This window comes from Ictalurus furcatus, chromosome 3 (assembly GCF_023375685.1).
Source record: "Ictalurus furcatus strain D&B chromosome 3, Billie_1.0, whole genome shotgun sequence".
Lineage (NCBI taxonomy): Eukaryota > Metazoa > Chordata > Actinopteri > Siluriformes > Ictaluridae > Ictalurus > Ictalurus furcatus.
In genome coordinates, this window is record NC_071257.1 from 7,636,717 (window position 1) to 7,653,889 (window position 17,173).

A 17,173-nucleotide genomic window follows, 5' to 3' on the forward strand; every position below is an offset into this window, starting at 1 on the left:
AAACCGCATTTTCGTTTTCCAACGCTCTCCGTCTACACTGCCTTTTCCAAACTTTTTCCAAAAATTGCTCGTCCACACTGAAAAGTCTTAAAACATTTCCATCGTTATACTGCACATGCGTAAAAAACACTTTGGCCTGTGTCATTTCCGTCAGGCGTTTTAAAAATGCAATCTGAAGCTTGTACAAAGCACCAATAATCTTTAAGAAAGCTATCAAACTGGACAGCCGGCACAACTGCAGTACAGCATTGCCCACCGTCTCGTTTGTTTTGAGTTAAATGGGTCACAAGACAGGAAGGCCAAAACGTAGAGAAAAACATGCATTTACAAACGTATCTGGATTAATGTGGACGTAGCCTAAGTGTGAACCCCACACAGTATGGAAATATGTAACAATAATTATAATGATTAAACAGTTAAAACTTGTTTCTTCTGAAAGACTGAAAAAAATACAAAAAGCTGTTTTATGTTTTGTTAGTACACACAGACACATATAAGATTGTGCGAACGTGAATATAAGAACTCGTAATTGAATGTGCATAGCTTTCTGATGATAGTGAAAAGAAAATAAGTAACTGGCAGTTTTCATTTTTTTCATCTTTAATTTTGCAAATCTATCAGGAACACTTGTTGAGAACAATATCATCTCATCTGTCAGGTAGATAATGAAAATGAACACTTGAAAAATTGTAATACTTTTGCATGTGCATGTGTGTGTGTGTGTGTGTGTGTGTATGAATGAATGATTCTGAAAAACTACTTTGTACCTGTAAATCAATTAATAGAAGGCTAATGGGTGTTTCTGCAATTCCATCCTTTATATCCCTAACAAATATCCTGAATTTATCACATTCAAATGCGAAACCTTGGCACGGAGTAAAAATTAGCTGGTTAAAACAAGATCCTCTACAAAACAAAAGGGATTAGCTGGCTATAAAAATGTACATTATTTTATATTTAACTTAATATTCACATCTGTGTATATAAAAACATTGGAAGCATGAATATGCTGAGTACCCACTACAAAAAAAATATTCTTTGTACCGTTGCGTCAATGAAATATCTCTTTAAGTTAAAAAAAATATATTCATTATGAATAATTGTTTCTACTGTAATTAATTAACATTTTCATTATTGTATCGATTTTTTGTACTTTTGATTCATTTTTTTTAAAAACAGTAAGTCAATAAATTAACGTGCTATCTCTTTCCCTGAAAGTCCGATGCTGTATCAGCAAGTGAAGTTAAGACAGGTTCCTTTGAATATATCTTTGTGTGTGTGTGTGTGTGTGTGTGTGTGTGTGTGTGTGTGTGTGTGAGAGAGAGAGAGAGAGAGAGAGAGAGAGAGAACGTATTTCTGGAAATGCTGTATAATAGAAAAAAAAAATACAATGAAAAAAAAGCACAAACAAAAAACGTTGCCAGGAAATCTGTCCACTTGGAAAGTGAACCAATAAGAGGAATTATTCAGGAGTCCATACAAAAAATAATTCACTGTAAATATATTTATATATAAATTTATATATTTTACATATTTTTAATATATTTACAAATATACCCAAAACTATATACCATGTAATTTTTTTTTTTATCCTTTAGGAATAACTGCATGGGCTTTCATTTGATAACTGTGTTATCAATATAAAAACGGAATGTGTGTGTGTGTGTGTGGCAGGGGGTGGGGGGGGGGGTGATCGTTCAAACATAGACCATAAGCAGTTATGTCCTTTTATGTGCTAGCTGGAGTTTTTCCTTTTTAACAAGTTTCCTGTTTTTCTCCCTTTTAGTCTCTCGCTCATTTCATTTAGTGTGGTCCTTCGTCCCCCCCCCCCCTTGGTAATGAAGAGTCCTTGGAATGCCAAGCTGCACTGTGGAATCACTGGCCAGAAATGCTGAAGAACGTTGAGAACACAAAGCAAAACAAGTTTAAAAAAAATAATAATAAAACAAAACAAAAATAACAGAGAGAGGACCCTTGGGAATCATTTGTATTTCAGTCAAAGTTTAAAAAAAAAGTGTTGAGTCCACAATCTTTTTAAGAGCTTGGTCATTTTTTTTTTTTTTAGAGAGAGCGCATGTATGTGTGCACATTTTGTGTATCATCACACACTGACTAGTTCATTTTAAAGGACAGCAGCATTGCCGGGAATCCCTGCATCCCATGCTCCGTAAGTCCAGTGGGAGCAGCGAGGGAAGGAAACGAGGCAAAAAGTAAAGGAAGACAAGAGTTTGAGAAGTCACACACACATGTCTCCTGCTGGTGTATCGTGTGCTTCCAGGAGCCTCATGTTTTCATGCCACCGTTAATGTGCTGGTATTTGGGAAGGCACGGCTCATCCGGTAAGGGCTCGTGAGAGAACACCGAGTCGTCTCCAGACGAGCAGGAACTACGAGTGTCCGGGAAACATGGCGAGTACTGCTCTGCTGGAGCGCACAGGTCAATGTATTCCTACAGAAAGAGAGAGAAGATACAGGCTTCAAGACACATAAAGCGAGAGAACACATCCCTACACACATCCTTTTTACACATCCTTATTCTATTATAAATGCAAGTTTCCTTTTCAGACAGATTTACAAAATGTTCAGCAGCTCCTTTTTTATTTCTATCAGCTTCACACAAAGCAAGATGATATTACTTTTTCCCCCACAATCTATGGGTCCGATTTAAATATTTCCAACGAGGCAAAGATTTCTGAAAAACGTCATTACGCTATTCACAAAAACAGTATTTGTACAAATGGTGTCTAATGAAATGACACTGCGGCCTAAGTGCTGTTCCAACCAAAAAGCGCTTTTAAGAGGTTGTAAGGATAAAAGAATCGCAAAAGAGAAAGAGAAAAGTACACTTCCCTTCAGACTAATGGGAAATAGAAATGTAAGCTCGTGTCGAGTAGACGGCAAACATGTGTTTACAACTACAGGATCCAGTGAAATGCAACACTACACACCAAAGTATTTCAAAGAAACCCCATCTTTCACATATAATAAATTTTTCTGGAAAATGGGAAAGAGGGTTTTTTTTTCTCTAGTTAACTCAATCCATTCCCAGACACCCCCCGCCACCCCACACACACACACACACACAAACACACACACACCCTTCTTGTGGCATCGAGAGAAAATTTGAAAGCAAAGGAAGAGGTTTTGGTATCTGAAGGCTAGCGTTTGGTTTGGACTCCCCCACTTCAACACAAGGCGGCTCACATTACTAAAGACCTTCACATCTGTGAGCAGTTTGAGAGGTTTGGGGTTGGTGAGGGAGCGAGAGAGAGAGACAGAGAGAGAGAGAGAGAGAGAGAGCAAGACTGGGGAGGAGGAGAGAGAGAAAGAGCACGCAAAAGCCACTTATTGCATTTCAAAAGTTCAAAACCAGAGAGACACTGGGGTTCTTGGCACGCTTTCCAGATCCAAACTAAACCTACAAGTCCTGACAGATTTCCATCCTGTGCCATGCTGCATTCTGTTATGCGGATATGCCGGATGACAGCTCGGGATGGAAAGAATCGGGGCTGGCGCTCGGTGTGGAGAGATGTGGCCAGAAATTAAGCAATGTTAGTGCAGGGGTTGAGGCCTGGAGCAAATCAGGGCTCATGTAACTCTTGACCCTGAGCGCTGCTGTAAAACCCATCTTATGATTTCTTCCTCTCTCTCTCTCTATCATTTTCCTCCCTGATTCTTGCTCAATCTTGCAGGCTGAAGCCAGAATAGACCTCAACTGATAAATTCCAGGACTGCAGGAAGATGTGTGAGCAGCTCCGGTGGACATGAACGAAATATGTGTTGTGTATTTCAGTGTGTGTGTGTGCATGCACGTGTCCATCCGTCTCACCTCTTGGCTTGCCAGCGTGAGAATGCGGTCCAAATCCTCCACCAGCTGCTTGAATGTGGGCCTTTGTGAAGAGATTGCGTGCCAACAGTCTTTCATCATCATATACCTGTGAATCCGAGAAAAGAGAGCAAAAGAGAGAGACAACAAAATGAAAGTTAACAGCTGATATCATGCACCGTCCCACTACAACTAGACCCAAAACCATGATGTGTAATACAATCCAATAGAAACTCCACTACATTACTACATTACAGGGTGTATAGAAACAACTTGAAGTACAGCTGTCTGAGTACTGCCAAGAATTTTTAAAAAATTGTTTAATTGGTAATACAAACAATTCTTACAGTTACAAAGATTATTTTTCAAAGGGCATTGAGAAGCAAACTGCATCACTATCGTGTGTCAGTCATTATGAGTTGACAATTAACACCGCATGTTGAAAAACAGGAATTAAATCTAAATATGGAAAAGAAATTTAATCTGCCTGAGAAATGTCTTTTATATAATGTACTTGAGGTAAATATGCTGAGTGAAAAGGACTGCATCTTGACATCAAACAGAGCACAAACAGCCAAAGAACATGCAGTGGCAATGTGATGACCATGTTGATCTAGTCTGCCTTGAATTCGAGATATCGTTCACTGGCTAAAATAACTTAATTATTCTGCTTACTAGCATTGTAGTACGTTGACACAGTCTGTATCTGTATCTGTTTAGTGCTCTAAACCTCCAATTCTGTATGTAGATTTGGATTTAAAACCAAAGTGGGCAGGCCTAAACTGGAACACTTTTTTTTCCATTTAATGAACCCTACCACTCTGCCACTCACACTGGAACACAATAGAGTAAAACCCAGAGGAGTCTGTGAATTCAAGCTCTGACAGTTCCTCAACCTCAGCTACATCACTCGAGTGCATAACTGTTCTCAATTAGAGAGTATTTTTTGATTTTTTGTAACTGCCTGCGATATTTTCTAACGAATTTAGTTAGGTAGCTTAATTTTCCCAAAATAGGCAGTTACTAAGGATGAACTAATAAAGATTCATGTTACTGAAATGTTAATAAAAGTGTGCCTCCATTTCACATCTGTATTTGTACATCTGTTTAGAACATGTATCTGTTCGGTCTGAATAATGTATTTCGTATTCAGGTACATCCGTATTGCTTACACAAAAGTCATGTCGTATGTTGAAGAGACATAGTTTTTAATCATCACAAAAAGCTAGCTAACTCACATTGGCATGGTATTAAATAAGCTAGCTACATTTACTAGCATTGGTATACATTAGCTAAACATAGATAGTTAGCTTGCCATATTAAACATATTAAATATAGCTAGCTTTGACTAGATAAACAAAAAGCACTTAATAGTTAGCATATATGTTTCTACTAATACTATTTCTGGATATAAAGTTGATTAATAAGTTTGATTATAACTGTGCTCATAATGAGGGGTTTACATTATATTCATAAAACACTACATACATAAGCTAGATAGCTATCTAGCTAAAAAATAAATAAATAAATAAATAAATAAAATAAAGATGCAGAGTTTAGGAGTCCTGTTTGGAAGCTTGCATAAATAACTCTCTTAATTTAGCTTGTAATGTCACATTTAAAGGAAGTGTTAGTATGTATAGGTTTACTCAAGGAATTAAAAATTCTGTCCACTGGATGAGTTCAAAATAAGCTTAAATAACATGAGCTGTTCCAACTGAAAAATGATGACTCTCTAATACCCATTTCTATCAAATTATTGGTATACTATCATACAATGGTTAATATTGGCCCATGCCGACATCAGCATTTTGTCATGTAGGACATGGACATGACTTACAGATCGTTGGTGCAGTTGGCTGGTTTGTCCATGCGATGGCCCTCCTTTAGGAGTTTGAAGAGCTCTTCCACAGGAATTCCAGGATACGGTGAGCCACCCAATGTGAAGATCTCCCACATGAGCACCCCGAATGACCATCTGATAAAATACCAAATTCACATATTAATCCTCACCTCGTTCAGTTCATGTGGCATATTCCATGACTTTTTCCTAAACACAACACAATCTTGAAGTTGCTTAGTGAATGACACTGAAGTGTGCAGCAGATCTACATTCACAATGTTAACTATGATGAACTCTCAACATAAATGGTTAAGATGAATTACATATTGTAGAAATCAATTGCAGCTGTGTAAACTTAAATGGGAAATGAACTGCGTTTCACTGTCCGAGTCACAAATACTGATCCATTCATGTCATTGAGGAGTTACGATTATTACGATCATTATACAGTACTAACAAAGCAAAGACTGTAGGAGACTAAATGCAGTCTTTCTCCTGGGAGTTCCAGTCCATGAGACCATGCCTGCGGCAAGTGGACACCGGCCTCAAGGGGACTGAAAGCTGGCCTTTGTCCTTGCTGGACGGCCACAATAACACACACTGTTCGAGCCAAAACAAACATCAGTTTAGACCCACAGGAAACAAACCGCTATAAGGCAGGAAGAGCGGGGAAGTGACTTTTTTTTAATCTACACTGATCCTGTGTTACCTCATCTCAGGATATAGAGGTCGATATAAATAGAAATCCAGATAATGTCATGCTGATGAAATCAACATAACGACAAAATAGCTAATGCAATACATCGTCCACCGAAGTTAAGAAAAGCATGCTCTTTCGTAATGAGTATAACTACTTGGGAAAATGTGCTTAATATACATTTCACAACATCCATGTACCAAAAACACATCTTACATGGACCTTTCAGGTGACCCGCAAAAACAAAGAAGCTCTCTGATACCGTTTACTCCTGCGACCGGTCATTTGTTTACCTCCCCATCCACTTTGTTTGTCTTCTCTTTTATCAGATGGTGTATCTTTTCACACATGTGGCTATCAATCAGCATCACTTTGTAAGCAAGCGCTAACCCCGGTGTGATCAATCAGATGAACTCGTCGTTCCAAAAGGTTGCGAAACCTTCACGTGTTTAAACGCTATATCAGACCATTTGTAACGATTACACGATCATTCGAGAGTGAGTGTTCACTTGTACACATAGACTTAAAAAGGAGTGTGTTTTTTGTTTCTCAGAAATAAGTCCTTTCTGTAAAATCATTAAGATTTGCATTTCACATACATTTCACATACACACGCACACTCACACACATACACACTATCAGTTCCAGCAACCTCAGCAGGTTTGCTAACCCCCCTGCGAGATCTACTCATCAAACCAGCCAGTTTGTTGTTCTTATTTATGCGTTAATGTAAGCTGATGTAATTTCCTTGGCTGCATGCGTAATGGGCTAATAGGACAGCCAATTACAGCAGAGAGTGATGATGTGTAATTAGTAATGGGAGCAACATAAAAGCTGCTAACAAGGGCGAGATTCCTCTCAAATCTGTCCTGATTGGCCAGCACACACACACAAACACACACACACACACACACACACAGCTTACTCTGCTGCACATTATAATCCATTAAATGCAAATTCACGGTCCAGTGAACATGAATGTAAGAGCAAACTCCAAACACCAGCCCACACATTTCACACATCACACTAACACGCAGTCGTGCACTGCTTTCCTTGGACATGTCATGCGCTTTTAATGGCCATATGCTATCTGTGCCCACAATCCAAATTCCCTTCAATTCCTTCAATCACCCATCTCATTCTGAGAAAAAGAAAGTGTTCAATCAGCAGGATTATTTCATCCTTTGAACAACAAAAAAAGTCTCAAAAAAAAAGAGGGCTGTAAAGAGACGGAGTGAGAGAAGGGAGGAAGGGTTACTTCCGTGAGGGCCTTGGTGAGGTGAGAGCTTGGCCTGTCTGAGGAGCTTTGAAGCCGGCCAGATTAGTAACACAGCATTGGCCTCAAGTCGAGCGTAAAATCTTTTTGGTTTTTTTTTTTGCCACAGCACTGGCCCTGAACACTCTCCTTCTTTCTCCCTTTGACAAAAAAAAACACTCCCTTAATTTTCCAACACTCTCACTTTCTCTTACAGAAACCAAAACATGTACAAAGCAGAATTCTTCTTTCACACATCAGGTTAGCACACCTCATAGCTTAAAGCAGCTTCTCTCTCTCTCTCTACAGTTCTCAGAAGCTCATCTACTCTGTTGTACTTCCTCAAGAAGCATCTGTTAGAACAGTATCAAATAGTGTTTATTCTGTTGAATCATCTTATTGAACCATCTACTTACACGTCGCTCTGGTGTGTGTATACGCGGTCGAAAAGCGCCTCGGGAGCCATCCACTTCACCGGCAAGCGACCCTGTGAACACATCCGGAGACAAAGCTTTATGGTCAAAAGGTCAACACAAGTGACACGAGGCATTCCCATCTAAAATGTCCCCAGGGTTTTTTGGGGGTTTTTTCAAACCTTCTACACTTTAGCGAGATCTTCCTACTCCAGTGCTATCATTAAGTAGGAATTTCATTACACCCCAAGCAAGAATGTCTATAAAGGTTCCTAGGATTCCTAATAAGCATTCATAAAAGGATTCACAGATTCACTGATTACACCCAAAAGTTGATACAGTAGCTCTGAAGAGTAGCGAATTGTGGATTTTAAGGTCAGTCTCATATCAAGCTTCTCACGTAGCTAGTCTTGCCAAAGGCTTGTTTTTAATTCAGCTGGGTGCTGGCCAGCTAGACAGTGTGGACCCAGGCTAATACAAAATGCATATATCAGTCATGATTATTTCTTAGCTTTATTATAATAGATCAGTCTGAACTCCCAGATTAAAAATAGTAGGCTTAGCTTTATAATAAGAAGCTCCAGGAAATGGTTTGTTTATGGAAGTCTATGATGACCGCTTAAAGAACATTCTACTTCTCCATCCATCCATCTTCTATACCGCTTAATCCTTTTCAGGGACACGGGGAAACCTGGAGCCTATCCCAGGGAGCATCGGGCACAAGGCGGGGTACACCCTGGACAGGGTGCCAACATTCTACTTCCGAGTCGAACTATTCGTTGATAATTTGAAATTAGATCTCGTGATGCAAGTCCATCGATGGCCATTTTATCACTTAATATCTTAGTGAAACACGAAAATGCCTTTTTCAACGAATCGCTTTGAAATTTATTACAATGTACAACTTAAATATGCCAATTTAGGAGAGGTGTAAGCCAGTCTAAACACATGAGAATAGCACCCCGAGAGAGAGATTAGTATAATGGTGGGAAACGGCAGGAAAGCTGGACTAATGTGTTTAGGTTTATGGCTAATGTGCAAATCCCCTCCCCTCGCTTTCTCATAGCCTGTTTAGACAACAGGGCTTCGGAAAAGCGAGCTATGAAGCCCGAACGGGTAAAGAACACTATAGTTATTTACTTCACGTGCTTGCTGCCTGGGAATCTGCAAATCCTGCCAAGTCAGAGGAAGAGAAAAAGCAAAGGGGAAACAAGGAACACACAAAAAGAGAGAAAAGTAGGAGAAAGAGGGGTGTGCAACAAAGGAGGGATGTGGGGATAAAATTTGCATGTTGCTGTTGAAGGATGGATTTGGGTTAGATACAAAAAAAAGGTAGTCCGGAAAGTAGTTCAAACGAGTGCAAAAACACAAAAACACAAACCGCTTACATTGGTGGTCTTTTTATAGTAATCGATGTTGTGGACATCCCTGGCCAAGCCAAAGTCTGCAATCTTCATCACATTGCTCTCTGTGACCAACACGTTTCTGGCAGCTAGGTCTCTGTGTATACACTGACGTGCAGAGGTACAGGAGGGAAAAAGAGAGAGAGAACATGATGATGAAGAAATTTATCTCGAAACCCTTCAAACTATAACATTTTGGACAAAGCTGGCACTGTGTGTGTGAATATGTGAGTGCGATAAGACATTTGACACATTTGTAGATGAGGACATTTGACTCATTTCTAGATGAGGACATTTGACTCATTTCTAGATGAGGACATTTGACATTTCTAGATGAGGACATTTGACTCATTTCTAGATGAGGACATTTGACACATTTCTAGATGAGGACATTTGACTCATTTCTAGATGAGGACATTTGACAACACATTTCTAGATGAGGACATTTGATACATTTCTAGATGAGGACATTTGACTAATTTCTAGATGAGGACATTTGACTCATTTCTAGATGAGGACATTTGACACATTTCTAGATGAGGACATTTGACACATTTCTACATGAGGACATTTGACTCATTTCTACATGAGGACATTTGACACATTTCTAGATGAGGACATTTGACTCATTTCTAGATGAGGACATTTGACACATTTCTAGATGAGGACATTTGACTCATTTCTAGATGAGGACATTTGACTCATTTCTAGATGAGGACATTTGACAACACATTTCTAGATGAGGACATTTGATACATTTCTAGATGAGGACATTTGATACATTTCTAGATGAGGACATTTGACACATTTCTAGATGAGGACATTTGACTCATTTCTAGATGAGGACATTTGACACATTTCTAGATGAGGACATTTGACACATTTCTATATGAGGACATTTGACTCATTTCTAGATGAGGGAGCTTAGCATGCACATTAATATTTTATAGGTGGAGCTACGATGATGTTATGGGCAAAGCAGCAGGAATATTACACACTGTTTTATGCATACAGTTGGCAAATGATGGATTATTCAAATGAACATTATGAACCATTTCTGTAGATAACTGTAATGTTACTTGTAGTAATACAATCGCTATTGTTAGCACTTTAGATAGAAAAAAAAGATATAGCTGCTATTATGTAAGTGATAACAGGAGCTAATTTTAATAGTAACATTAGATGTAACTAGAAATGGTTACTGTTTATCTATACATTAAAACTGTTATCATTGGCCAGTTACTGTGGTGTAAGAGAAATAAAACACTTTTGGATTATTGGAAAACGATCCACTTCAGGTCGGTAAAGGCATCACGCCAGCCTATTTCTTCCTCTTAAAACATCTTAGGGAGTTTTTCCTTGCCATCGTCGCCACTCAGTGGCTTGCTCAGTTGGGATAAATTCGCACCTTTAATATCTGTATACCATGTTGATATTTCTGTAAAGCTGCTTTGAGACAATGTCTATTGTAAAAAGCGCTATACAAATAAAATTGAATTGAATTGAATTGAATATTACTGATATCATTTTTGTATAACAGCACAGCCTGTTTTGGGTTATTACTTACATATCTACAGTCCCTTCCGAAACTATTGGAACGGCAAAGGCCAATTAATTTGTTTTTGCTACACACCATAAGGCATTTGGGTTTCAGGTCAAAAGATGGATATGAGATGAGAGTTTAGTATTTCAGCCTTTATTTACATCTAGATGTAAATAAGTCTAGACCACCCAATTTTTAGGTGAGCAAAAGTATAGGAACAGATAGTCTTGAAGTAAATTAAAGTAAATAACACTTAATATTTGGTTGCATATTAAGTGGTTATAAGTGGTTTGCATCTTGTGGTATGGCCTCTATATTTCTGCTCTCGAAGTCTTTCTTCTTCAAACGGTGGATTGTGATACCTGCCCTGGTGAGGTTGTTGGTGATGTCACTGAATGTTGTTATTAGGTTTTTCTTGACAAAATGTTTCTGACCTCAGCTGTTGTTGTTTTCCTTGGCCGACCCATTCGGTGTCTGTTGCTCAGTACACTAGTGGTTTCTTTCTTTTTCAGGACATTCCAAATTGCTGTATTGGTTATGCCCAATGTTTGTGCAATGCCTGTGATGGATTTTCCTTCTTTTCTCAGTGTCCGAGTGGCTCCCTTTTCTCCCATAGACAGCTCTCTGGTCTTCATGTTGGTTTATCCTTTTTAACAACAAATGCAGTTTTCACGGGTGAAACTGAAGGCTAAAACCAAGAGTAGATGTTCAGAGCTATGTATTGTTTAAACAATCAATCTAACAGGACACACCTGGGTAACAAGGAGCATGTTCCAATACTTTTGCTTGCCTACAAATTGGGTGATACAAAATGTGCTGTGTTCTATGTTGTTTAGCACATCTAAAAATAAATACCAGGAAATAAAAGCTGAAATTCTTAACTCTCTTCTCATATTCATCTTTTGATCTCAGACAAAAATGGCTTCAGTCTACAGCAAAATGGATTGACCTTGCCAAGGAGTTTGTTTGATTAAACTTCTTGATAAAAATCTTGCTTGTCAGTGTGTGAATGAGTGTGTGTGTGTGTGTGTGTGTGTGTACTTTAATTGTACATCTATGTAAAATACCTTCTGAGAGGCTAAATACTCCATGCCGCGGGCCACTTGATAAGTGCAGGAGACCAGATCTTTAAAGGTAAGAGGTTCTTCAGAAACACGAGCGATGTCGTACGAGTACTCCATCCCCGGTGGTCGCCTGGCCCTCAGGTACTCCCTGAGGTTCCCTTTGGATGCGTACTCCACTATCACGTACAGTGGACCTAAGAGGCAGTGAAACGGGTAATGATTAAAAGCGTGTTCGGTGTTATAGCCAGTGTGCTGCTAGGTGTTTGTACAAGTTTCCTGTCTCCGGCTCACCATCTTGTGTACACGCCCCCAGCAAGTTGATGATGTTTTTGTGCCGGCCAATCATCTTCATCATCTCCATCTCTGACACCAGGTCTGAAAGGTCCTTTTCTGTCGCATCGTCTGGAAAAGACAGGGGAAATGTAACTTGTTAATTTTTTTTAAATGAAGTAATGGGCAAAGATACAATTTGTTCCATGTTTTCAAAAGTTTATTTATTTAGTTAGTTACATGGTGCATAAAGTGAAGAAAAAATCAGAGCATAGAGCTGTTAAAGTCAGTGAGACAAATAGGAATATAGGGTGTACATAGTGTTCTTAACAAACTGAAATTGAAAACGCAATTTACTACATTTATAATTAACCAAAATGGCCTGGACTATTCACTACAGCACTATAGGATTACACCAAGTGATGTGCTGCATAGCCATCCTGTCACTACCTCCGAATTAAGACGGCTTCATTCAATTTATTGTAATTACCTTCAGGACAGTCGCCTTTTCATTATCATGCCTCTGATCAGCGGTGCACCCCAGACACAAACTCATGGCAGACATTCCTCTCTGTTTCTCTCTCATTCTTTGTGTTAAACTTATTTAGGTATATTGTGGATCACAACCCTTAAAAAGAGGCTTTAAAAAAATGAATGTATCATCTAAATTGTTATCTAAAGTCTTCTGGTTTAAGCGGGCTTCTTTGTTGTAGACAGTTTTCTTTTCAGGAGGTCACCGGGTCACTCCCAACCCCCCACTAAGTTTGAGATGTCTTTTTAAACTCATGGCCCCTTCCCGACTCTTCTGTGTGTATGTGTGTGTGTGTGTGTGTGTGTGTGTGTGTGTGTGTGTGTGTGTGTGTGTGTGTGTGTGCAGGTGAAGAGACAAGCTGCTACAGCTGGCTGAGAGAGAAACAACTATGCGGCCTGCTGACCTGAGAATCATTCAGCACCAGCAAATAACCTTTAAGCGGCCTCTTTCTCCTCTCAGCTCCATACCAGCCACTTCTACTCCTCCTCCCTCACTCTCACTCTTTTCCTAAGTCTTCCTCCTAGTCGCCTTTATGAACATACACTCTCTTCATCCGATCAGCTCTTTAGTAATTGGCATTACATATTAAATATTTTTTTTTTCTTTTATTTTATTTCTGAGGTGTATGAAGGTTTCCAGATCGGTTTTCAAAAGTCTAGCAGTACTAAGTCAAGGGAGGTCAAGGACTCATGTTGTAAAACTGAAGACCCCCCCCCCCCCCCCCCACATTTTCTCCACAATTCCTGCTCACCAGCCAGTTCTCACCATCATACAACAGCTACAAACTGGAAAGCAAGCATGGGCAAGCATGTACTTCCTCTGAGACATGCAAAGCCAGCCAAATGCATATTTTTAAACTACTGCTCATGCCACATAACACATTCTGAGGAAAACGCTATCTACCCTCTACCGTATACATGAGCTCTCAGACCTCCAGACTGCACAGCCAATTGTGCTCCCAGTGTGGCAGCATCAGGATTCAAAATCTCCTGATGATAGTGCGAATGCTTTTCTGTTATGTCCCTAGGAAGCCCCACCCCCAAATCTGAAGAACCAATAAACTAGTTTCCTACCACATATTATGTTCTTATATTCACATTAGTTTATGGTCCTTGTTTGCATTTACCTTTCAGCATCTTGACTGCTACGGTAACAGCTTCTTTAGGTTTGTCCTTATCGATGCCCAGCGCTTCTGCCATCACCACCTGACCGAAACAGCCTTCACCAAGCGGCTTGCCCAGTGTCAGCCTGCAGGAAAGAGCAGGAAAAAGGGTTATATATGATTTGGTTGATAAATTTCGAGCTGCAAGATTCTTGCATGCAGCTTCAGCTAAGTAAATGCATTTAAACCATAGAGTATACATATACATACAACACAGTAAAAGAGTACTCGGAGAGATGAGTGACTCAAGAGGCACTTATTAAAATCAAATCAAATAAAACTGGAATCGGCAGCAACGACAACGAGAGCAAGATAACAGTTTCTCTGTGTGTGTCTGTGTGTATGTTTGCGCAGTACTATCACACTGTAGTAGTGTTTACCCAATTCAGAGATGTTAAGTGGGTGCCCTTTGTCATCAGTGGCAAAGCATTCATTTGACATTAGCCATAAAGAAAGTGGAGAGTGAGACTGAAAATTTTAACGTTACTGCTTTCCGGGTTGAGCGGCAATGCGCCAGTGGTGATCTGAAGGTTCTCGCAGAGCACAATGTTATATTTGATCTTATAGCTTATCTTGTTGGGATTTTTTGTTAAGCAAAGATTATTGTTAGAAGAACGAAGAACACACACACACACACACACACACACATACAACTCTAAGACTAACAAATCCACTTCATTTCAATCTCACTGCTGTCACCGTGACTTTACGACCTCACACCCCTTCACCCTCACGCCCTGAGCCCTTTGGGTTGAGTTTTGATTGACAGGTGCTTGCTCTGCCTCCGCCTCCCTGTGTAAACACTGTGTAACACAATCGGCCTTCTGTGCCTCTCAAAGGCCGCCTGTGTCTGGCCCAAGTCTGCCGCAGATAATCAATGTTATGTTTTCCAGATAATCAATGTTATGTTTTTTTTTTTTCCCACCATGCTAAATGTTAACATTCCACACTGGCATGATGAACCAGGGAGAAACACAAAGATTTCATATATAACATAATTTACACAGAATGGGATGATAACAGATCTAAATAAGCATAAAAAAGAAAACATTTGAAACATTCATAAAAACTAGGGGGCGGGGTGGCTTTGAGTAGGATTAGTGTTCATAAAGGGGTTTCCCCTTCACTTGGAGAGCACAAAGGAAGGAAAGTGTTCCTCATGGCTCTACACAGTCAACGTGCATGCTTGCTGTCCACTGAGAGCTAAACACCTTATTAATCACACTGTGTAGTGACAAACTGCTTTTTTACTGGTCTGTTTTTCCCTCCATCACCTCACTAAATAAAGACTTGGCTGCCAGACCCAATAAAAAAAAAAACGTTACGCTTTTGCTTTCCTCTCCATTCACTGACAACTGAGCTTCCAGCTGCTTTTTCATACAGCTACTAATCTAACTGCACAGATCGAGACTGGCATGAGCTACACATTTCTCTATGGCTAATCAAAGCTAATCAACAGGAGAGACAAAGCAGTGCTTGATATCTATAAGCTGAGCGGGAGCAAAAAAAAACGTAGGTCAGCCAAAGAATAATGGGGCGATAACAGACCAAGACTTGAATCGTATCCTGAATGATTAATTGTTCTTTACAGCAACATTACTCAACTTAAATCATTAGGCATAATGAGGGCTAGATGGTGTAAGGTAGTCCGATAATGGCGTAAAGTTACTGATCATGCCAACAGCTCGCCTCAATCTGACGCAGTGTTGAAACAAAGTAACTTGCTTGATGTTTTTCAAGCACTGTAACTCTGCCGTTCTGCAATATGATGTGAGTATACTGTATGTTGTATGTACATAACAACATCAACAGGCTCATGCTAGACTAATACGCAGACAGAGATAGCTCACTTGTCTCTGGAGAATTCCCAGCGAGGATCTTCGGGAAGCTCATACTCTGGGATCATGTGCTCGTGCTCGGAGCTTCTACGTGTTGTGATTCTCACCAGAGGCGTGCTGGAGCTCATCGAGGAGCTCGAGTCAGCTGAAACCTGCAGGGAGAAAAAGAAATGGCTGATCACCTGAGCTTTGGGCAACAACTAAACACGCAGAACCCCCATCTAAATGTCTGTGTGTGTGCTTTTGAGAGACTTTTCACTATTATTTAATGGTTGTTGATGCTATTGGTTCTTATATTGCTGAAAGGATTCATGCACAAATACTCTAGTCAATCCGATTATTATTATTATTATTATTATTACTATTATTATTATTATTAGCAGTCATAGTAGTAGTAGTAGAGAAGCCTATGTGTCTAAGCGTGCATCTGAAAGGTTGTTGTTTAACTTTCTTAATTAACAATTACACTTTTAGTGTTGGCCTATGCAGCATTGTTCTAAGGTCCACGTTAGGGAAATACCTTACCTTTACCCACCATCCACGCCAGAAGTCTTCACCAATGGAAGCTGATGTCATTTCATTTGTCCACGTCAAATGAAGCTTAATTAATTTACAAACTTTCAATCATATACAAATGATTGAAAAGCACAGGTTCATGCCATTTCTTAATGCAATTTCATTACCAGTTATTCAAAAGCTCTATGCTGGATCCTACATTGAGAATGCCAATCCTAATCCCAAGTTAAATTTTTACATTTCAATTACTCCAAATGCCAGACAACAGTCCGAGTGTACGTGTAACTTCTAATACTCAAATACCAAAAAATGACCTCCTCAAAAACTGGATCTCTACTTTTATTTGCATCAAATATGTTAAGGTGTGCATGTGTTGATGTGTAATAAGGGTTCTGGAACTCTTTATCTACTTTCTGTTACCTGGCGGCGCAGAGGGATCTGTTTAGTGAGCTTGTGTACAGCAGGTTGGCCTCCGAAATCAGGCTTCTTGATGGATGTCCGCATTCTGCAGACGACTACGATCACCACCATGCAGGCGATGAGGAACACGCCAATGCAGTAGATGGCGATCTCTACGTAGTCCGGAGGATATTCAGGCTCTGCGATGTTCGTCTCGGCTGAAGCGGTGTCAGAATGTCAGAGCAGGCACCAAGAAGAGACAGTTATGGAATCATTTCGAGTAACCAGAACAAGGAAGCTTAATGTGCGTTTTGCTCCATCTTAATCTCGATAACACAAATCCTGCATTCTTTGCCACTGCATAAAGACTTCCTGCTTCCTACAGCATGGCTGTTTTTGGCTAGGATGTCTTG

At 39.7% G+C, this 17,173-nt stretch overlaps 1 protein-coding gene across 6 annotated transcripts in view; it reads right to left on the reverse strand.

Moving 5' to 3' along the window:
* Positions 1-558: 558 nt before the first annotated feature.
* fgfr2 (fibroblast growth factor receptor 2) overlaps positions 559-17,173 on the reverse strand; it is a 42,506-nt gene continuing 25,891 nt past the window's right edge. For 3 of the 6 annotated variants that reach the window (XM_053620583.1, XM_053620581.1, XM_053620586.1), the window contains 10 exons: positions 16,775-16,978; positions 15,858-15,996; positions 13,972-14,093; positions 12,335-12,445; positions 12,047-12,237; positions 9,422-9,544; positions 8,037-8,107; positions 5,666-5,803; positions 3,829-3,934; positions 559-2,448 (listed from right to left, as the gene is read on the reverse strand). In XM_053620583.1, coding sequence (XP_053476558.1) covers positions 2,284-2,448; positions 3,829-3,934; positions 5,666-5,803; positions 8,037-8,107; positions 9,422-9,544; positions 12,047-12,237; positions 12,335-12,445; positions 13,972-14,093; positions 15,858-15,996; positions 16,775-16,978 — 1,370 coding nt within the window. In that variant the 3' untranslated portion in view covers positions 559-2,283. Of the gene's footprint in view, positions 2,449-3,828; positions 3,935-5,665; positions 5,804-8,036; positions 8,108-9,421; positions 9,545-12,046; positions 12,238-12,334; positions 12,446-13,971; positions 14,094-15,857; positions 15,998-16,774; positions 16,979-17,173 lie in introns of all 6 variants that reach the window. The other 3 variants (XM_053620584.1, XM_053620582.1, XM_053620587.1) reach the window with 2 other exon arrangements.